The sequence below is a fragment of the Amphiprion ocellaris genome, chromosome 5, assembly GCF_022539595.1.
Source record: "Amphiprion ocellaris isolate individual 3 ecotype Okinawa chromosome 5, ASM2253959v1, whole genome shotgun sequence".
NCBI lineage: Eukaryota > Metazoa > Chordata > Actinopteri > Pomacentridae > Amphiprion > Amphiprion ocellaris.
In genome coordinates this window covers 15,151,256-15,174,320 of record NC_072770.1, presented here as the reverse complement: position 1 = coordinate 15,174,320, position 23,065 = coordinate 15,151,256, and the positions used below count along the sequence as shown (strand labels likewise).

At 37.7% G+C, this 23,065-nt stretch overlaps 1 protein-coding gene across 4 annotated transcripts in view; it reads left to right on the top strand.

The window, feature by feature from the left end:
- Window positions 1-23,065, top strand: part of LOC111562655 (contactin-4) — a 136,068-nt gene that overhangs the window by 70,513 nt on the left and 42,490 nt on the right. For 3 of the 4 annotated variants that reach the window (XM_035943983.2, XM_055010937.1, XM_035943982.2), the window contains 9 exons: window positions 3,793-3,916; window positions 4,168-4,343; window positions 6,246-6,341; window positions 9,231-9,434; window positions 9,962-10,064; window positions 10,173-10,357; window positions 13,080-13,222; window positions 13,337-13,466; window positions 13,788-13,938. In XM_035943983.2, coding sequence (XP_035799876.1) covers window positions 3,793-3,916; window positions 4,168-4,343; window positions 6,246-6,341; window positions 9,231-9,434; window positions 9,962-10,064; window positions 10,173-10,357; window positions 13,080-13,222; window positions 13,337-13,466; window positions 13,788-13,938 — 1,312 coding nt within the window. The remainder of the gene's footprint in view (window positions 1-3,792; window positions 3,917-4,167; window positions 4,344-6,245; window positions 6,342-9,230; window positions 9,435-9,961; window positions 10,065-10,172; window positions 10,358-13,079; window positions 13,223-13,336; window positions 13,467-13,787; window positions 13,939-23,065) is intronic. The other variant, XM_055010938.1, reaches the window with a different exon arrangement.

Below are 23,065 nucleotides of genomic sequence, written 5' to 3'. Positions count from 1 at the left end.
GAGTGAACTCACTGTCTCTTGTCTTTTATGCCTCCCTGTTTTATTATGCAATTTTCCTGCTTTATGTCCAGCTGCTGCCACTTACATGAAATACGGCCGGGGCACTGTAAAAATCCACACTAACTCTTTTCTTAATGCTCATTTATTCTGCACTCCTACCTCAACAATGTAGATCTACAGTGTGCTGAGATGCTCTTTCCTCTGAGAGAAAAGTGGGATAACATTAGGCTTTAGCTTCCTAATACCTGCATGAGTTACAGCTAAGGCATTAAAATCTCACTAAGAGCTCCCACTTTATGCCTGGGTACGGTAACTTGTGCTGCCCAGAGATTTAACGTCGATCGTCACATTTGAGGGATATACTGCACGCGCGACTCCAGCCAACCGTTTACGAGTCATCAAACAAATACATTTAAATTTAGACAGCGTATGGAGTGGGGTCTATTGTGTTGTTATTTATGCTTCCATCTGCATTGATTTAGCATCGCATCCAATGTCAGCATTTTCACTGGGGCGTATCGCGCAGTCGACGCACACAAAGCAGAGAACGGAGGGTAATGCACATGCTGCACCGCACATACATGTTCTTGCTATCGAGCTCACATTTCCACGCATTCCCATGAAACCTAATTAAGTGTAATTTGTATGTGTGTGGGCGTTCATGCGTGCGTTCGGTCAGTCCGCTTGGTGTGTTTACAGGGCAGGTCTGTTCCCGAGCATAAACCACCCGATTATTTCCCAGGTGAAATAGCCCGACTATTAAAGGTTCATTAATTTGTTTAATTTAAAGGACACTGCAACCAGGGTAAAAAATGAAGCACCTCCCTCAGAGGCTGGGGAAACAAGGCCCTTACCTGAGGCAAAGACTCCCACTCTCATTAGGATGATGATGATGATGATGATGTGGGAGGTAGCACTCTTTGTCCTAGTCAAGGTTATAGACGTGTATTAAAAAAAACACACAAAAAAAAGTGTCTCATCCCCTCAAGTGCACAGGAAAGAAAAATTAACCATTTTTTAAAGAGCAGCATTGGCTTGCAGCTTGGCTCATGGCACCCGCTGCCAAATGAAAGGGAGGACGGGCACCAGTGTGAGTCTGTGTGCATCTATTGAAGAAACGTTAGATTTCACGGGAGTAATTAGTGCAACATCGGTTAATTACTCCCGTGTATTGATAGTTTGGCTGGAGCAAACCAAAACAACAAGCTTGACGGAGCAGGCACACATGCTCAAATAACATGCATGTAGACAACAGCTTTAGAGGCTTTCTGCTGATTGGATTATAACCAGAGTAAGGCGCTACTCTGGCTGTTGCAGCTCTCATGTAAACACCTTAACCAAGTTATCCTACTTGCATTAAAATAATGATGAAATAAAGCATAACTGAATTAGCAAGCTGGCTCACTTGGCAATCGTTCTAATTACTCTTGACATGCAATAGAGCTTAGGCCAGCGTGTGGTTTTGATTTTATGCATATACAGTCACTTCAGAAAACTTTTTTTTTGCACACTTTGTGTATCGTAGTTTTGAATTTAAATGAATAAACAGACATTTGTACCAGCTGATTTATACAATCCACACAACCCATGATGACAAAATGAAACCGTGTTTAAAAGTTTTAGCAAAGGAGTTTCTTTGGCGGCCAAAGTTCTGAATTTAGTTTCTGTAAGGGTTAATTCATGCTTTTTGCATCCATGTGCACAGACCAGTGCAGACTTAGAACATTCATACTACAATAGGTCTGCACAGACTGTTTCATTGCCCCTGATATCAATCACAGAAAACCACACGGGGCACTTTTTACAGCATATGGCAGCTGCTTACGGATAACGCTGTAGCACAGGGTCGCTACATAATCCCAAGGTATACTGAGCAGACATAGCACAGGGTTTCTGGAGAATTTAGAACTTCCTACTGTGTTTGGCATCGCCACAAAGCACGTACATACCAAAGGTGCTCCGAAGTCCTGCAGTGAATGCTTTTAATGAATTGTAAAGGTATAGAGGATCAACAATCTCCTTCAATAGTCCCTCCTATAAACAAGTGTTTGTTTCATCACCATTTGTTTTCCAAGTTTGCAGTGTGTCACAAATGTTGGACTTCATGTGGGCGGTCTGTGCAAAGCCTTGTAAATTTTGGGTGAATGATGAAATATTTATGTCACATGTACTCATGAAGACACGTATGCAGAAAGCATGACTAGGCCTTTACTCACTCCAGGGTTTGCACCCCTATGTTCTCTTATTCTGACAGCTCAGTAGGACCCAAATAGCATGATGCTACCACCTCAATGCTTCATTGTATTGATGGTGTTAGCAGGTGATGAACATTGCCTTGTGTTCACCAGATAAAGAGCCTGGAATTCTGCTTAAATTCAGTTTTTGTCTCATCACACCAGAGAATCTTGCATAGTCTTTTTTAAAAACAGTCTGCCAAAGTCAAAGTGGGCTGCGATGGGGCTTCCTTTTTGCAGCTCCACCTTAAAATTCGGATTGATGGAATCCTGCTGAGATACTCACCCTTTCAGCAGGTTCTTCCATCTCTGTGGAGGACTTCTGAAGCTTTGTTACACCAACTGTTGGATTCTTGGTCACCTCTGTGTTTAGGTCCTGACTTGCTCAGTTACTCAGTTTGGCCAGATGAGTCCTGGTGGTTTCAAACTTCTTCCATTTCACTGTGCTCCAGGGAAAACTCAAGGCTTTAGAAATAGTTTTATATTCTTGCCCTGATACATGCCTCACCAGAGTATTATCACAGAGGTCTAAAAAGAGGTCCTTGAACTTTATTTGGTTTGGTTTTTCACCTTCCATCAAGTGTGAAATGTGGCAGAATTCATAAGAGTGAATGTTTCTAAACTATCTCCAGTCGATTCAGTTTGCCACAAGTGGACTTCAAAAAAGTTCCAGACCAAAATGACCACAGTTTGGAGTTCACCAATAAAGGGTCTGAACACAAGATTACACAATTTTAACAGTTTTAAATAAATATGCCAAAACTAAAAAAAAAACATGTTTTTGCTTTGTTATTATGAGTTACTGATTGTAAGCTGATGGCAAAAAATCAGTTTTATCAATTTGAACAAGACTATGAGGTGTGCGAAGTGTAAAGGGATGTGAACACTGTAAGTGTTACAGTTAAACCCCAAGTTATTCATTCCCGTGCCAAATTTTGATCTATAGTGAATTTTTATTTGCAAAATAGTTTTTTTTCTGTCTGTGAAAGACATAAAGCAAAAATAAATATTAACTATTAATCAAAATGTGTATTTTCTTGTCATATACAAATTACTGTCATTTTATATCTACCATTGTTACTGTTAACTGATTATGTTTTAGTGAAAGGTCAACCCATTAGTGAAATAATAATAAATAAATTTTTTTCTTTTCCACCTTGTAACATTATGCACTTGAGTGTATTTATGTGGGACATGTATTTACAGTAATAAAATCACCTCTGTTCCTGGAAACGCTCTAACTGTGATTGAAGGCAGGAAAATAAAAAAATAAACTTCATGGCTGCTTTGCAGGCTGCACTGAATGTGCCAGCTAGTAATATGCTACAGGGTTATCTTTGGTTAATTGCGCTCTCATCATAATGTATTATCTGCCTCGTGACATGTGCACAGGAGGGTTTATTAAATGCCGAATCTGCTCAAAGAGCCATGTTGGCAGGTAATTATAAAAGGTGTAGAGTTTACATACAGTATCCTGAGCGCTGAGTGATTTCTTTTCGCATTAATTCAGTGTCACAGCTCATGTTCTTTTATGTTTTGTTTTCTTTTTTTGACACAGAGAATACACGTCATGGTCCTGTCTTCACCCAGGAGCCTAGTGACAGTATTTTCCCAATGAGCACTGGTGATAAGCAGGTTTTTATTAATTGCAAAGCAAAAGGAAACCCACCTCCGCATTATAGGTAAGTGTTTTTTGATTAGCTATTCAGTAAATACTACAATGTGCAGCATCACCTATACGAAGCTGACTTTATGTTTGAGGGTCGTCATTCTTTAGAAGCTAGCAGGCGTGTCTTTGTGCCATGTTTTCTATGTATTCAATAGCAGAATTAAAATTTAATTTTCATTTCAGTGTTTACAAACTTGATAACTGGCCATGGCTGAGAAGGGAGCCCTCAGCAGAAATAGTGAGTGTGATTTATTGTGTCTGCAGGTGGAAAGTGGATGGGAAAGATATAAACACAGACTCAGATCTGAACTACAGCCTTGTAGAGGGGAACCTGTTGATCAATAACCCTCATGTCATCAATCACGGAGGAGTGTATCAGTGCATTGCCACCAATACATTTGGGATCGTCATCAGCAGGGAGGCTAAAGTTCAGTTTGCATGTGAGTACACTCTTTTGCACATTTCTTAGTTTGCATTTTCCTATATGTATGGAAATGCTTTGTATTCCTTTGACTTGTGATATTATGTGCGACTAAATAGAATGCAAATCATTTAGATTAGATTTAACCAATGATTATTTCCATAATGAACTGGGTGAAGAAGCAATTGGCTTAGTTGTCCTATTAAATGTCAGGAAATAGTGAACATTAAGCAGAGGTTCCCACAGCCCAAGTGCTTTATTTTGTGAGGCCACTAATCTAACTCCAAAAACTATTCAATTTAATGCAATGGAAGACTCAAAGACAATTAGTTTTTTTGTCATTTTTCCTTAGAAAATTACAAAAATAATCAGTTGATGCTTATTAAACAGCATTTTTGTTGTTTTTTTAATGAAAGAGTGAGTTCCTGGGGTTTGTTTTCTAGAGATAAATTAACATCCACTGCAACTGTAGCTATAACTTTGAAAACTTATTGATTTTAACAAAGCTAAACTGCAAACGTATGAGAAATGTGTTGTTTAAATGCAGTGATCTTCAACCATTCTGTTCCAAAGCTTGATTTTTAGTGCAGTTTTATACGTTAAAGGGATTTTGAATGAAGTTTTCCTTCTTGTGGGACAGAACTCGGAAATCCCAGTATCCCTTTGACTTTCTGTTGCAGTGCCGGCTGGTCTTTCTCTCTGGCGTTTTTGTCCAAATTAAAACATCTCAACAACCAATAGCTTGACTGCTTTATAATCATCACTGTTACCTGGAGCAAAAACGGTAACGAAAAAGCCTTAAACCTAAATTTGTTCTAACAGCCAGCAATGGGTGACTCTTCTGGTTGCAAAAAGAAGTCAGATTGTATAGAAGTCCATGAGAAAATGACCCTGTTACCTCAGTAAACATTTTCCTAGTGAATTTATGGTTTCAATTATTAATTTCAAGACTTTTTGAATCCAGTTTGATGTTAATTTTATCATTGCTGGTCCCAATTAGAGTAAAATAGAAGATAAAGCAGACTACCGCATTATTACTGTGTCAAATCCACAGTTTGCTTGTTAGATTTAGTTTTGAAAGACCGCGATTTCTCAAGGCTTCACAGTCATAGTCCATAAACCAATGGGTAACATAATCACTACTTCCATCTTTTACATACGGTCTACAAGCGATCCTACTGTTTCAGTTAGCATCATTATTGAGTAAAATTTACTGCTTTAAAGTTACGTCTAACATTTAAAGGCTGGTGTGGTAAAATACTTTCTTATTTACACTTAATATACAAACATTTTTCATTTCCTGACCCTTGATTAACACACAATTTGAATCACAGTATCAGTAAAGTTTTAAAGATTTTCAAACCTGAGGAAGAACGTGATCATGCTCACTGCAAATTTTCAAATGCTGTGAGATATTTTTGGATTTTTTTTTTTATGAATTAGCCTGACATAAATGAGTGAGTTACCTCTTCATACCAGTCTGTAGCACCAGTGGGATACATGAAGAAATGAGGACTCCATGTCTTGATTTGGGGGATTTTTAATCAGTAGAGTTCTGATTTGTCAACTGCTGATATTTGCTTGATCCCTGTTGGGACTCGGTGGTATTTCTAAGACTTTGGGATTGATATGTCTTCCCACTGTTTATTCTCTCTCACATAGCCCAGCAGCATTTAATTAAAGGTGAAAGTAATCTCTAAAGCTGGATTGGTGAGGGGCGTTTTGGTGCACCCTCTGCCTGATCTGTGGCGCACGCTGTGATATTAACAGGCGAATGTCGGGTCTGACTTGTAAGCAATGTGAACAGACAGGGATATATTCAACAGAATGAAAAGCCTGTCCCTTGATGTTAGGTAGGTAAAGTTATTGCAGCTGTCAAACCCTGAAAAGTTGTTGGTTTTTTTGAATTCATATTCCACAGTTCTGCAGAACTTCAGCAGGAAGTCCAGGAACACGGTGTCAGTGAGGGAGGGTCAAGCCGTGGTTCTGCTCTGCGGCCCACCACCCCATTACGGAGGTACAGCGCTCTGTCCTAACTCTTCTGCGTTGTCTGCTGTAGTTTCACACTCCTGCTTGCCTCAGCAGTCTTTATTGTTCCTCACTCTGCTGCTTATTATCTCCCTGTAACACTGCTGTGTCTCTTTTGTTTTTATACCTTCCCACCTTTTCTTTCCGCTGCTCCTCTTTTCGAACTCTGACACACTGTTTTCCACTCACTTCTCCTTATCTGTCAGCCAGGGAACTTTTTTTTTATGATCAGCCACCGTCCTACCTGCCCAGACCCATGGCTTCACATCTATAGTTCATAGCCTCGCCCTTGAGCTCACTTTTCTCGCCCATATGATCTGTGACCATGCTGTCATCTATAAAGTCTCCTGTGCTCCACTTCCCCAACTGTCATTTTTTTTATTTTATTTTTTTCCTGGATGTGGGCAGGTTATCTGTTGGGTAATAAAGGCTGCTGGTGGCTACTGTGGCCGTGGGAGCGTTTATCCCGTGGCACAGCTGTGAGTCGGCTCATGTGTCTGCATGCTGCTGATTAGCAGACCCTCAAAGTGGTCCACACTCCTGCAGCCATTCGGTGCCCACCAGCACAATTTCACGCCAGCGTACCAGCCTTTCTCCGCTCTCTGTTTCCAGCTGAATCCTGAAGCCACGTGGGATTCCACACTTTAGCAATTTGCCCTCCAGCCTTCCCTCCCTCCACCCTTTAAAATCCTGCATCTCTTTATTTTTCCTCTTAAACGCAGCATTGTCACACATTTGATGGGATTTGCATTACATGATAATGCTAGCTTGAGGTGTGGTAAAATTGAAAAAAATGGTGCAAAATAGTCTTTGTTTTTTTTTTTTTGTTTTTTGCTACAAGGTTTAAAGCTTTTTTCAGTGCTTGTTGATGCACCACTTGAGGAATACAGCGATGCACCTTATTAAAAAAAGAAACCATGTGAAGCTTTTCCCAGCAATCAATTGGTAAATAGCCTAAAAGGAGCTGCACTGAGAGTTTAAACTCTGTCAGAGGACCATGAGATTATGTGCCTGCAAGTCCTCTGTTGCTGTGAGACTGCAGCTCTTAAACAGACCCAGTCTCTGATAGTCCCTAATCATGAAAGGTCTGTCAGTTTCTGCCCTGACTTTCCTTGTAATGATTTTAATTCACTGTTTTCCCTCAAGGAAGCGAGTGGGACTTTTTACCGTGTGCCCAGTCAAAAGGGCTGACTGCAGAATGTCATGTGTCTGATACAGGAGGCCTGCACTAATAGCCAAGTTCATTGTGCAGTCCCTGCAGATATCTCTGCCCCTCTCTCTTCCCTCTCCTTTCTGCATGTGTGCGTTGTACACCTATACAGGGACATTCTTATCATTCTCTTCTGCTTACTATTTTGATATTAGTCTGTCTATGTGATAGAAGTCTAGTTAAAACAGAATCACTATTTTCTTTTAAATGCATAATATATGTCACAATAAAGTCACTCAATTTGAATTTGTCATCTTGCAAGGTCTATCTTGTGTATGCTCAAAAGAAAGTTATAGTTTTGCTTCTTAAAGACAATGAATCCCATGAAAACAACCAAAATCAATACTGTCAAACTAGCAATTTAAACCAAATACTCTGCTTAAGGCACCATTTAAACTATTAAACACAAATCTACAACATAGTTACAACACATTCCTCCAACAGAAATGTACTACTGCATGTATTTGATTGCTGGAGGGTTTTGCATTGCATTGTCATAAAAGTTCCACTGTCAAGTTCAACTTTTCCACAGGTTGACTCTGCACTGTTTTGCTTTAGCCCCTGGTGACAGCAGCCTTGCGGAGCAGCACAGCAATCTGGTTCAAAATGAAGAGGCTTCGTTATTTACTATATGTGTCAGCACAACCTTAGGCCATTCCTCAACGCTTTCTACCTTCCCCTGCCTCCCCGTGGCACTCAGTCCCGAGTCAGTTCAGTCCTATTGAAGACATAAATCTTAAAATGGCACATAAATGAATGCTTTCAGTTTAAATAAAGGAGAAATCATTTTGCAAAATAGGTGGGAACTTATTTTTTAAATCATTTGCTTCTCAAACAGGAGGAAGTGTCCATTTGTCCAGCACTATTTTCCTTGTGTAATGATACACTGTGTGTGCCCCTGAATACATTTACATTACATTAGTAGGATGCATGTGGGACCGACTTAAAACAATATATAGTTTCTGGAAAATACATTTTCTAATCCTATGTCAATGTATTGATGGTTTTGTTATTACTTTTTAGAGGTCTAATATGTCAGAATTTTTAAAAAAATATTTTTTTTTAGATGTATTATGAATTCCTTTAAACATGCTTTTGATGACTGACCTTGTTCTTGGAGTAAATGCAGAAATGCATAAAATCAAATGTGGGTGTCTTGCCAACCCTCCATGTCACATAGTAGATTAAAAAAACAAAAAACATGATTGACCATTTGCTTGTGTTTCATAGTAGATAGTAGAGCAATATCATAGTAAAAGTTTACATAGGTGTGTGTTTGTCTGTCATCTGGAAAAACAATAAAATCTGAATAATTTGATCAACTCCCTCTTATAATTAACATCCCGCCCACACATCCTCTTCACCTAGCAACTCTTAGAACACTCTACCATGTCACTGAGCCTTTAAATAGACAAGTTTTGGATGCATAGGTTCAGTTCATTGGTTGTTTTCTTGGGATTTGCTGACAAAAAGAAAAATATTGAATATCGCTACCATTATCCTTTCAAGTAATTTTAGATCTTTATTTTTGGCAGAGAAATAAAATATCTTAAAATGCACTTGCTATAATACCTCTACTCATATGTATATTATATAGTACAGTCTCTTTCATGTCTTAATATCCACAATTCATAACCTGTTTTTTTTTTTTGTTTGTTTGTTTTTCAGAGATCAAATATTCATGGGTTTTCAACGGACAGCGCAGCTTCCTGCAACAGGACGCCCGTCGTTTCATCTCTCAGAAGACAGGCAACTTGTACATAGCCAAAGTTGAAGCCTCCGATGCAGGAAACTACACATGTGCAGTGAGAAACATGATGACCAACTCCACAGTGTTCAGCTCTCCGACCCCCGTGGTGGTGCGGAGGGACGGTAGGCATCCTCACTCCGCCTCCCGCTTATCTTGCGCGCTGACCTGACGCCTGCTGTCGGAGGAAGGGCAGGGAAGGGCTACGAGATAAATCGCTTGTCTCCAGCGTAACGCTGTTTTTGCTCTTCCGTCCGAGCGAGGTTTTTTCACCACCGTCCCAAAACCTCTGAACTATGTGGCGTCACGTAGGAAAAAGAAACCCTCACTATCTGCATGAGGGCACATATTTGCATAAAGAGAAATGTAGTTTTCACAGACAAAAATGCATGCAGCCACACACAGGAGTTTGCTACCCATACTAAACCCCATTAGGACCATTTATGTGTATCATTTCAGATTTGAGCTGAGGGGGATGTGTAATCCAATCTCATCCATCCGCTAAGCCAACCTCTGTTGTATATGGCGTCAACACATACACTTGCTTCATGCCAGTGTCATCTACACAACAGCTCGTACATCCAGTGTAAATTTCAGGAGTGCCATTGTATTGTCTTTTGACTGGTGTAATTTGCTGTTTTTGTCTGTGCAGCAGTGATGGGTGAATACGAGCCAAAGATCGAGGTTCAGTTTCCCGACACCCTTCATGTCTCCAAAGGATCATCGGTGAAACTGGAATGCTTCGCCTTAGGAAAGTAAGTGTCACAAGCAGCACGTTGAAATAACTTCCTCTATTACAACAAGCAGTCAGTGTGAGCAGGAGCATGTGGCTGCTGTGACCTTTTGTGTTGTGACCTCTGCAGCCCTGTGCCTTCCATCTCATGGAGAAGAGCTGATGGAAATCCACTCCCTGGCAAGATTAAAATCAACCACTCCAGTGGGGTTCTGGAAATTCCATATTTTCGCCCAGAGGATGCCGGCGTGTACGAGTGTGTAGCTGAAAACAGCAGAGGACGAAATGCTGCCAGAGGGCAACTTATATTCCAAAGTAAGAAAAAATTTAACATTTTGCTTCTTGTTTAATGGAGATAATTGCTCGCCTTTTTCTTTATGTTTCAGCAATATTTATTATCCAGAGCTTGGAAAATTATTTAGTAATTGAATTTGATGGTGAAAAATGCTCTATTATTCGGCCTGCCTAAAGAAATATTTTCTCAATATAAAACAAATTTATAAAGCCGAGATAATCTGCAGGAAAAGTTAAACATAATTTTGTTTATCATCTTCGCTTTGTTGTGATCACATTTGAAATCTTTCCCATCATGCTGATATTTTTTTAAATGAGTTGCTTGAAGTAGAAGAGGAGATCACATCTAATTTAGGATAGTTCTACCGCCTTCAGGGAATCAAAAGGAATGCCTTCAAGCTATGGAATGAGTCACTTGTATGTTTTAGGAAAGTCCTGTCCTTAATGAATATTCACAACAGCAGAGATGAGTCACTGTCTCACCTGCACTTGTCTGCTGTATGCAATGATAAGAAAAGGATGAGTATCAGTCTCCAAATTAGGTTTGGAATTTTTTTGTATTATGTAAATCTTTAGTGTGCACCTGCTGCTTGGATCCTGAGGCATGTAGTTCAAAATCAGTGTTGCTAAACTCAAAGTTGTAAATGGTATTCACACATAAATCAATGTGCTTTACAGAATGTACTTAAAAGGAGATAGCATTTAAGCAGGAGAGCCAGTTAAAAAAATGAGTCAATCAAATTCTGAAAACCATTTAAAAGAAAATAAAAGTATAAAACTGCAAAATAAATTAGTTGGAAATAATTAGAGCATGAGGTTCAACTGACGGCAGTGGGGAACAAATCCAGCTGGCCGAGGTTTGTATATTCGCAAAGTTTGAGATGTAGCATTTAGTAACTTTGAACTGCAGAACTGGAGCAATGATCATTTACCTGAGAGGGTTCATTCAGTAAGAGATGTATCAAACTCTTATTTTATAGTGTGCTGAGTGCAGCAGCATTCTAAATGAGCTGAAGCTGATCAAAAAAACATTTCAATAGCAGAACCTGCTGGCGATAAAAGCTCAGACAAGCCCTGGATGGACAGGAGTCCCCAGATAGCAGAATGTGGAGTTGATTGTTGATTTGACATAGCTATCAAAGGTCCGCTGTGGGTTCATTATTGCACAAAATTTAAACAGTTTCATGTGATTATGCGAATCAGAAGTGAATAAAATGATTATTACAACTACATGTACTTTACATAAAAGGCAATAAAATAAAAGTCCCAGTTGTATTCTTGCGGTCTAAAATCCTGTTATGAGTCAGAAGTCATAAATGAGTCTATGATTCATTACAAATCTTTTCAGTTGCTTTTTAAAGATGATCCCATTCAGGGTTTGTTAGGCTTCCATTCCACTGACAGCTGTAGCCGGAGGCAGTTTGTGTTCGTGTTGTTTGTCCATCCGTACATCCCATTCTTGTGAACATGGCATATCAGAAATGCCTGGAGGGAACTACATTATATCTTGCACGGGGTCTAAGTGGACTCAAGGATGAAGTTTGGGGTCACTGTGAAAGTCAATACACGTTTCCATCCATAACTGAAGTATCTAGAGACTAGTTATAACTACATTTCACACAAATGTATAATAGGATGACATTATGAAGTGATAAAGTTGTATATCCAAAGGGTCAAAGGTCAAGTCTGGACAGACAGATATAAACTACAACTTGACTGGTTTCTAGTTACGTTAAAAGATAGTAATGATTCCCAGAATTACATCATCTTATCATATTTGCACTTCTTGGACTGTTACTTATTTGCACTGTTCTGAGTATTCTGCACTAAATCTGTCATTTTATCTCATGGTCATGTTTACATTTCACTCAGTTCTGCTTTACTTAGTTCTTAGTTGTTGCTTGGCTCTAATTTTGCTTCCTTTGTTCTTTTTGCCCTTTAATGTCTCATTTTCTAAGTCTTTATTTAATGTCTACTGTTGCACGAAGAGAGAGTAACGAAATTTCGATTCTTGATATGTCATGTACATATTGAAGAATTGACAATAAAGCTGATTTTGACTTTGACTTTGACTATTGTAACGGCACTACTTTTATAGCTGTATCTGTTCCTGACAAAATATGTTTGAACTCAAGCCATCATGATTGATGACAAACCAACTTTTCAATGTTGTATCTCTCATTTTGCCTTCATCTGTATAACATCAGAAAGATCCGGTCCTGTCTGACTGCTCAACTTCTTCGACAGGCGCCATCATCGCTCGCTCTGTACACCCTAACGGAAACACAGGAAAACCTCTGCAAATGGTCCGCAATGCATCATGTCAGACCTATAATCAGTCAAAGACAGCTCATTTCATGCCGTCCTTTGATTATTCACCGCTTCCTGCCTGTTGCTGTTGTTCAAGTCACTAATGCTTGACCTCTGAGTAGCCACTAGCACAGCACTCACGTACCTGAATTGGCATTTTCTTTCATTACAATATGCAAATGAACAGCTAATCCTGCCAACCTTGGATGGCAGGGAGTCCCAATCCTAATTCTTTTCCTGTGTGCTGCTTTGGTGGAATAAATTACAAAACTGTAATCAGTCAACAGCATCCCTTCAAAAACCAGGAAGACTCACTTCTTCTAAGAGAATGTATTTGTTTACTTTCTCTAACTTCTGTTTCTCTGCCTTAATTTGCCGTTTCATTGTGAAATATCACCCCACAAATATTTAAATTCATTGGCCGTTTCTGCAGATGTTGAACATCTACAGTGGGTCCAAACGCTGAAAGATGCCCATATGGCGATTGATGCAAACCTGCAGTGGGAATGTAAAGCCATCGGTAAGCCTAGGCCTACATATAGATGGTTGAAGAATGGTCAGCCACTAATTACAGAGGTACGGCGATATGAAAAAAAATTATATTTGAAATTCAAAAACATGTGATTTACACACAAAAAATCTAAATGATACTGCCCAAATTTCTTTGAAAGATGTGTTTTGTGTTTTCAGGGGAGGATGCATGTGGAAGCTGGTAGACTGACCATATCCAAGATCAGTCTGTTGGACTCTGGGATGTATCAGTGTGTGGCAGAGAACGAACATGGATCTGTCTATGCTAGCGCTGAGCTCAAGGTTGTAGGTAAGCAGTTTTGTTTGAATTGTGTCCTTTACAATGAGGTGAACCAGAAGCAAGGCAGACATACAGTCTGACAACTGTGCTGTTGGTGAAATGAAAGGGCTTCCTATCTGAAAGCAAATAAGGAAAAACAAGCTGTACTAGCTCCTCACTGAGCCATAGCCTTGCTCATCATTTCCATAATTATTTCATACAATAAGCCAGCCTGGTGGTGAAATATAATTTCCATAATTGCTGGTGATGCACTTGACATTTTGGCTGATGTACAACCGTTGCCTCTCCACAAACCGAGACAAATGACCTCAACATGGGCCTCTTCCCCAGCCTCACCGCCTGATTTCACCCGGCGGCCCGTGAAGAAGTCCACAGTGATCCAGAGGGGGGGTGAGGTGGTGTTGGAGTGTCGTCCCCATGCTTCCCCCAGAGCCACAGTCTCCTGGTGGAGAGGGGGTGAACTCCTGAAGGACAGCAAGAGGTAGGATATTGTAAGCGCCGCTGCACAAGCCAATGGTGGCAGTAAGTTCTAGGACTCATTGTTATTTATGCCTCTCCTCTGTGGAAGTCTTTGGAAGTCAGTGTTGCATGAAACCGCCTTGTTTGGTCAAAATGTGTCTTTTTCAGGTTGACACTTTGTCACTTAGATATAGCTGTTATGACAAATTAAAGGAAAACCTGAATAATCAGGAGAAAAAACATTCTTAATGCTTAAGTGGTAGAATTAAGTGATTAACGTCTAGTCATGCTCTGTGGTATGGATAAAAAAGCTGAGCAGGACCAACTGATCCTGATTTTGTATCAAGAGGGCAAGAGAGTTTATTGTTGGGGCACAGATGGCAGGAGCTTCAGTCACAAAGGTTGCTCAAATTTCTGGTTTCAGTAAGAACAGTGAATGAAGTGATTTTGATCTTCAGGTAAGACATCAGTAAATAAGGTTGGAGATTGTGTTTAACAGCGCACATTTAATGACCATGATGCTCATCCATTAATGCAATAGATATGGTCAAACAGAAACAATTTTATCCTCAGGTGGTCAAGAAAGTTAGCGCAGGACTTTATCAACTTCCATCAAGAAGAGCCAATCGACAGTTACATAGAAACACACTACAGATGTGATTCAGGACATAAATCCCTCATTCCAAAGTGAAATCCACATTTGAGAGTTTAGTGGTGCAGAAATCGTAGGCACTGGTCTACGGAAATGTAGAAAAAAAATGATATGGTCATGAGACATCCTTCTGCATGAGTCATTCCACCTCAGTTCACCAAATTTTTAAAAAGTTCACGCCTGACTGTCTCATATTTGTCTTTTTTTCTCTGTACATGTCTAAGTTATTAAGTGACACGTATAAAATGTTTGGTCTCAGGTGTTATGCATTTCTGAGTCAAAAATTCTTAAAAGTGGGGTCATGTTAATATTTCTGTCATTTTCTTCCCACCGATCTATGTTTGAAGTGCCATAGCCGAAAAATAATGCAGCTACAGTCCTGTAATTTTACAGTTTATTATTTTTTAATGTACATATGGTCTTCACTGGTACAACTCTACTTTGATAGAATAATACTACTAAGTTATATGATGTTGTAAATTTGGTCAAAAAGTTTCCTTGTCTGTGTCTACTCCAATGAGACAGATTTTTTTTCCTGTGATTGGCACCAATAGGAGCTTTAAAAATATCAGAGGCATACTTTATGAGGAAAAAAAATCGAAATTAAGTTTTTGGCATTTATTGCCAATATTAGTACAATCATTAAGCAGGTATGATTGGTGAAACCTCTCCAATAGTGGTCCCAGCTGGAAGAGTTATATAATGTTGTTAATTGGCTAAAAGAAAAATCATGGTTCATTGTGCTTCAAATAATTTTGTGAAAAGTGGTAGCATAAGCAATCACATCCATGTTTAATTAGATTTATTTTATGCATGTAATATCAAGTGAAACATTCCTTGTTCAACCCATGATCATGGTCAACAAGTAGGCTAGAACATGTGCGGCATACACCAACTTCAAAGCATCCAGTGTCCTTCATTTTCACAGATCTTCAAGGCAGTGAAAGTGCTGGATGTAGAACAGAGATTCTGTACGGATGCACTCTGTGTGAAAAGCACAGAGAAGAAAAAAAAAAACAATCTGACTACATCCTTCAGTGAAACTCCACCTCAGGCTACATGACAGACTGCACCATGTCATGATTTAAGGTCTGAGGCAAACACCTCCAAGCTAAAAGAAACAGTTTGTTGCAGCACTCGGCCTTATCAGAGACTATTCCACCCAATAACAACCAGCAGAGGTTAAGCGCAGCATGAGGGCTGTTTTCATTAAATGTTGGGCAAAAACAAAGTGGAGGTAAATGGTCCTGTGGGTTCCGAAGCACAGTGGCTTTGCTGGATATCTGGTAGACGGTTTCAAAAAGTAAAGAAAGTCTAATCATTTTACAGAAAATTTCACAACAGTTTAGCAGTTGTCAACAATCAGTGAAAATCGCTTTACAGCATGAAACCATTTGCAGCACTGTGGGACAGAAAGCAAGCCTGACCTACATCGGAGACGCTCCAAACTGACGCTCTACAGGTCCCACTGTTTCACATCATTATTTCAGTTTAATCACGTAGTATCAGAGCACTTAGGTGATTTTAAGGAGAAAGAAGAGCAGTATTGGCGATATTCTCGGTGTTTCCCTCTTGATGCCATTGTTCAACAGCCCTGTACATTAGCAGACATGCAATTGAAAGCATGTCTTTTGTGTAAAACACCATTAGAATGCCTTGCCTGTCTCAAGCTGTATAATTAACGTAATAGCTTCAATTCTCTGCCTAAGCCTTGACTCCTTGTTCCGTTCAGGTGGCTGCATTAGTGACTGACAACACCTTAACATAAGGGAGACTTTTGAAATACAGATGGCAAAAAGAACAGAGACGTTTGTGTTGTATCTGAAACCTACACCTGCCAATTAGCTACTTCAGAATCAGTAATATACATACTACAATACTAAGTTCAACAGCAAGCTTAAACCTTGTTTTCAAGTTTACTAGGTCAAAGCAAAATGATCTACTGTTGTGTTTCAAAAATACCAACTAAAGACGACCAGCAATAGCTTTTGTATTAATGGACAACTATGACAAAGTTATAAATGGTAGCTCATGGCAAAACTGAGTACTGTACATAAAAGGTGCCTGTGCAAAGTCATCAGCCTTGATTCTGAGTTTGGGTTATAATTCAGCTTTGAGTATTTTGTCAAATAGAAAATATCCTCCTCCACCTACTCATTCAAATGGTAGTTGTGTTCTTTTATAACACTGAGAACTATAAGTTTTCCTTTTGTAACATTAAAATGAGTGAGGCTATGCAAGTTACGCAAGACTAATGTTGAATAGAATAACAGTCTGATCTTACATTTTCTTCCTTTATATAATACACACTTGCTATACAACACCTACAATACAGAAAATTAGTCCCGCCCCCATCTAATATGTGATAGGTCGACTGAACCAGGGGCGACAGTTGGAAAGCAATACAATAACTGGTAGTAAAATGTCGATTAGAAATGTATTTGTGATATATAACAAATAACAGCAGAAAATGAGATGTAAATGTTGAGAATGCAGTTTAGTTGTAAAGGAATTAATGTTGCCCCCAAAGACCCCACCTCCTTAATGCACCCACTCAACCAATAGGAGTTCATGATTCCTCACAGGTTTACCACTCACAAATGCTTCCAATCATGGGCACATAGTATGTAAGTAGAAAGTATTTTACACAAATAGAAACTTTCTGATTGCAGAAATTCAACTACACCTCTTCCCACTTCATTGCACTTTTTTAACATTTAAAAAGTCTGTATGCAGATCTGTATGCAACTTTACTCTGCAGTGTTCCACGCAGATTTCACAACTCTCCACAGTCCTGAACAGAGAATCATGTTCTCATTTAATAACTCCAGGGATCAAATGTAACGTTTTTCTTACAGGATAGCGGATTCATCAACCTGCCTGAGTGTTCCCCTTAAACCTTTCAGGCTTAACCCATTAACTTTAACATATAATCTCATAAAAACTTCAATTAAGCTATTTGTTGTAAGTTCCAGACAGTTTATACTGCAAGATTTCACCCCATTGTTGTTGCATTTTGGGGGACATGGTGTTAACCAAACTGCTAATGGGATTTCTCTCAGTCTATTGTCAAGAAAATTAAGTTTAACGTTAGAATCAATGGAGGAAAGTTAGTCCTGAAATTATGAAAATTGAGTTCACAAAAGAAGGGGTTAAAAATGGAAAAGTTGCTGAAAAGTAGCTGTATTCAGGGCACACAATATTTCAGCAAGTTTCTTTTTTGGTATAAATTTTATGATGAACCTTGAAGGTTTGCTGAGAATCCGTTCCACTACATGAATACAAGAAGATAAGCTTCTGAAGAGCTCGTAAATTTTTCTGCCGGTAGACGTGAGCAAACTGTACCACCGTAAATCATTTAATTTCAGGAATATGAGCGAATGACCAGAAACGTGACAATAAAAGAAAAATCATTTGTGACTTTATATGGATTCAGCTGAAATATAAAAAGGGAATTTAGTGAGTTAATTGGGATTTTATAACTTGATTAAAATAAAAAACACTTCTGTATCTTGAAAGAGCTGTGAATCATGATTAGAAAATTACATCTGATGTACAAGACAACTAAATTTTCAATCAATTTCCCTATTTCAGGCCACAACAAAAACATGATATGGGGAAAATAAAACAGTACAGTACAAATGTTCTATATCTATCAAGGAACAAATTGTACATGATGAAGGAAATAAGGGAGAAAGAGTCTGATGGTCTCACCAGAGTTCTGTTTGATGCAATTTTTTCAACGGTGAGACTATTTTCTATATTTCATTTGCATGCTGGTCCCTGTACGCGTCAGATGAAGTGTGAAGTGTATTGCGGTTGTTTTCCTTTCTCTCTTGCTTTTGGCTCTCGCCTCGATCAATACTTTCAGCCATATTTCCATAGACTTTCCGTAACTCACCAGGCCTGCCTCCACATGTGACCAGCGGGATTGATTATTTATCATATTTTCCATGGGCTGGTCTTGAGGAAAGGGAGAAAAATTACCCAGGCATTACCTTGGCAGCACATTTGGACAAGAATAGAAAATCACAGCTTGGAACAGAGTTTGTCTACAAAGCAGATAGTTCTTTACGTTTCTATTTGTTTTGCAGCTCATTGCCCCTCAGGTCATGTTCTCGGTGCGCCTCCATCACTCAGCTTTTGATATTTTTGTCAATAAATCAGCGCAAAGCACCCCGTGTCAGACATGCTTTCTGGGTCTCAGCTTGGCCCGAGTGAATACATATTTATTCTTTGGTGCCAATATGAAATTGTTTGATGTCTGAGCTGGCTGCTCACAGCATTTCCGTTTGATTTACTGAATCCAAAGGTCACAACAGGAGAGCGTTATCTGCCTCATTTATGCATATGTTTACATGCTTTCCCACTTGTCTGTTCAGAAACAAGGTGCCAAAGCAACTATTCCAAGCTGTATGTTAAGGCATTTAAAAAAAAAAAAAAAAAAAAGCTGTAATATCCATGGCAGGACTTTTTCAAATCCTTTTTCTGGCCTGTCTCAGTGTTTTTGATACTGGTGAACATTGATACACTAATGTTAGTTGTCTTTACTTATTTTTTACACTGAAAATAATCTACCATGCAGCAGAGCACTATTTTTGAAAGAAAAGCGTGTTTTTGGTTTTGGCTATGCCTCTCAGGCCATGCACAGGTTATTGTTGACAGCTGTGCAGCCCAAAAGCTAATTTTGTCTTTAACCTTCTTTACCCCAAAACCCACTAGTAGGTATGAAAGCAGTGCTATTTAATTTTTTTAAAAAATGCCAAAACTGCATCATTTATCAGAGCCAGAAACTGTTAAAATAGAATCATTGGATTTTCTGCTTTCTGACTGTCCTTGGACTGATCATATGCAATGTTCATTTCCATTCAGAAAATGAACCAAATATAAGCTTAAAATCATATTATTTAGTAAAAATTATTTTATTTTGTTTGTCTCATTTAAAAATTCACCAAAAACAACCACTTGATGGCTAAAATAAATGCAGCATGTTTGAAGATACATTCTAGCATGGTCAAATAGGTGCAGTAGTGTTTGTAGAAGTTGTAAAAATGCAAATGGACTTTGTCAAATAGGAGATCTACAACATGCAGAGCCACCAAATTTACCCACAGTATTGGTAAAACCTGTGAGCACTTGGAAAATGTTTGACATATCTTACCAGGTATTTTCACGTTTTGTAAGATCAACAAAAGAAAGAAATTCTACTTTTCTTATATATTTTGTGTGAATTATGGCATTAGAGCTTTGTTACAGTAAACATAAAAGACCACTGTCTTTCTTGTCATGATTGTTCTGTTTCCATAGAGGTGTAGGACTTAATATTGCAGTGGGAAATGACGTAACAGGAACAAAAAGCACCTAGAAACCGGTTCATTAAGAGGAAACTATTCTTTGAGCAATTCTGGTTGGATTTTTTTTTTTACGAGTTGAGAGATTTAGGAGGTATTTCAGTCATCATTCTCGTCGTTATTCGAGGAAAAACTGTTAGAAACAAATGAATAAAATGGACAATGCTTACAAACTGTCATAGTGTTGTTTGTCAAATGAATGTCACATTATAGCGGAGGTTAAGATCATAAAATCAGTATATAGTGTGTAAAAATACCACAACATTGTATGTTATAAAAAACGCTAATAGTAAAATATATGATAAAAAACTACCATAATATAGTATGTTAAAAAATACCACGGTATAGTATGTAAAAAAAAAACCTCAAAGCATAGTATGTTATAAAAATGTTACAGTATAGTTTGTTTATAAAAATACCAATAGACGGAATCAAATAAAATCAACTTTATTTATACATTTCACATGTGCATTACACATTTGAAAGCAAACTTTATATATTATCACAAAGACAACATAGAAAGCAACAAACCAAGACAGGATTATAATCGGTAGAATAAAAATTAGACAAAATATTGAAAAACAAGACAAGCATTACATCTTGTGAGATTTTTTTTTTAAATGCCATAGTATGTAAAAAAAAAAACAAACAACTGTTGTATTACAGTTTGGAAAAAAGTGATAGTATAGAAAGTAAAAAATAAATTAATGGTACAGTCTGTAAAATTATTTTTTTTTTTGACCACATACTAAATTAAGAGGTTTTGGTGACATTTTTGACCACTTACTGAACTATGATGTTTTGGTGACATTTTTGACCACATACTAAACTATGATGTTTTTTGGCCATTTTTGAACACATACTGAACTATGACGTTTTTGTGACATTTTTGTCCACATATTAAATTAAGAGGTTTTGGTGACATTTTTGACCACATACTAAACTATGACATTTTTTCATCATTTTTGACCACATACTAAACTATGACGTATTTGGCCATTTTTGAACACATACTGAACTATGACGTTTTTGTGACATTTTTGTCCACATATTAAATTAAGAGGTTTTGGTGACATTTTTGACCACATACTAAACTATGACATTTTTTCATCATTTTTGACCACATACTAAACTATGATGTATTTGGCCATTTTTGAACACATACTTAACTATGACGTTTTTGGGCCATTTTTGACGACATACTAAACTATGACATTTTTTCACCATTTTTGACCACATACTATGACGTTTTTATTCACCATTTTTGACCACATACTAAACTATGACATTTTTTCACCATCTTTGACCACATACTAAAGTGACGTTTTTTCACCATCTTTGACCACATACTAAACTATGACGTTTTTTCGCCATTTTTCACCACATACTAAACTATGACGTTTTTTCAAGCTCTTTGACGACACACTAAACTATGACATTTTTTCACCATTTTTGACCACATCCTATACTATGACGTTTTTTCACCATTTTTGACCACATACTAAACTATGACGTTTTTTTCGCCATTTTTGACCACACTGTGGGAAAAGAAATCATCATCATCATGAATTTTGGCCATACTATACTATGTAGAAAAAAAAATGTGATTTTTCAGCATGTTGTAAAAACATGCCATATGATGAAATAATGTAATGTAAGCCGTGAAAAACACTATGGTAAGGTTTTCTTTGAAAAAATATCATCATGAATTTTGGCGCAAAAAAAAACGCTATGTCGAAAAAAAATGCGATTTTTCAACATGTTGTGAAAACGTGCCATATGATGAAATAATGTAAAGGAGGCCGTGAAAAACACTCCAGAAAGGTTTTCTTTGAAAAAAAAAAAATCATCATGAATTTTGGTGCAAAAAAAACGCCATAGTATACTATGTCGAAAAAAAAATGCGATTTTTCAACATGTTGTAAAAACTTGCCATATGATGAAATAATGTAAAGGTGGCCGTGACAAACACTATGGTAAATTTTTGTTTGAAAAAAAAAATCATGAATTTTGGCGCAAAAAAAACGCCTATGCCAAAAAAAAAAAAAGCAATTTTTCAACATGTTGTAAAAATGTGCCATATGATGAAATAATGTAAAGTAGGCCGTGAAAAACACTCCAGAAAGGTTTTCTTTGAAAAAAAATAATCAATTTTGGCACAAAAAAGCCATAGTATACTATGTCGAAAAAAAATGTGATTTTTCATGTTGTAAAAACATGCCATATGATGAAATAATGTAAAGTAGGCCGTGAAAAACACTATGGTAAGGTTTTCTTTGAAAAAAAATCATCATTAATTTTGGCGCAAAAAAAACGCCATAGTATACTATGTCGAAAAAAAAAATGCGATTTTTCAACATGTTGTAAAAACGTGCCATATGATGAAATAATGTGAAGGAGGCCGTGACAAACACTATGGTAAATTTTTGTTTGAAAAAAAAATCATCATGAATTTTGGCGCAAAAAAAACGCCATAGTATACTATATCAAAAAATGTCATTTTTCAACATGTTGTGAAAACATGCCATATGATGAAATAATGTAAAACAGGCTGTGAAAAACACTCCAGAAAGGTTTTCTTTGAAAAAAAAATCATCATGAATTTTGGCGCAAAAAAACGCCATAGTATACTATGTCGGGAAAAAAAATGCGATTTTTCAACATGTTGCAAATACATGACCTATGATGAAATAATGTAAAGTAGGCCATGAAAAGCACAATGTTAAGGTTCTCTTTGAAAAAAAAATCATCATGAATTTTGGCGCAAAAAAAACGCCATAGTATACTATGTCGAAAAAAAAATGCGATTTTTCAACATGTTGTAAAAACATGCCATATGATGAAATAATGTAAAGGAGGCCATGAAAAAAAACTCCAGAAAGGTTTTCTTTGAAAAAAAATAATCAATTTTGGCACAAAAATGCCATAGTATACTATGTCGAAAAAAAATGTGATTTTTCAACATGTTGTAAAAACACGCCATATGATGAAATAATGTAAAGTAGGCCGTGAAAAACAGTATGGTAAGGTTTTCTTTGAAAAAAAAAATCATGAATTTTGGCGCAAAAAAACACCATAGTATACTATGCCGAAAAAAAATGCAATATTTCAACATGTAAAAACCTGCCATATGATGAAATAACGTA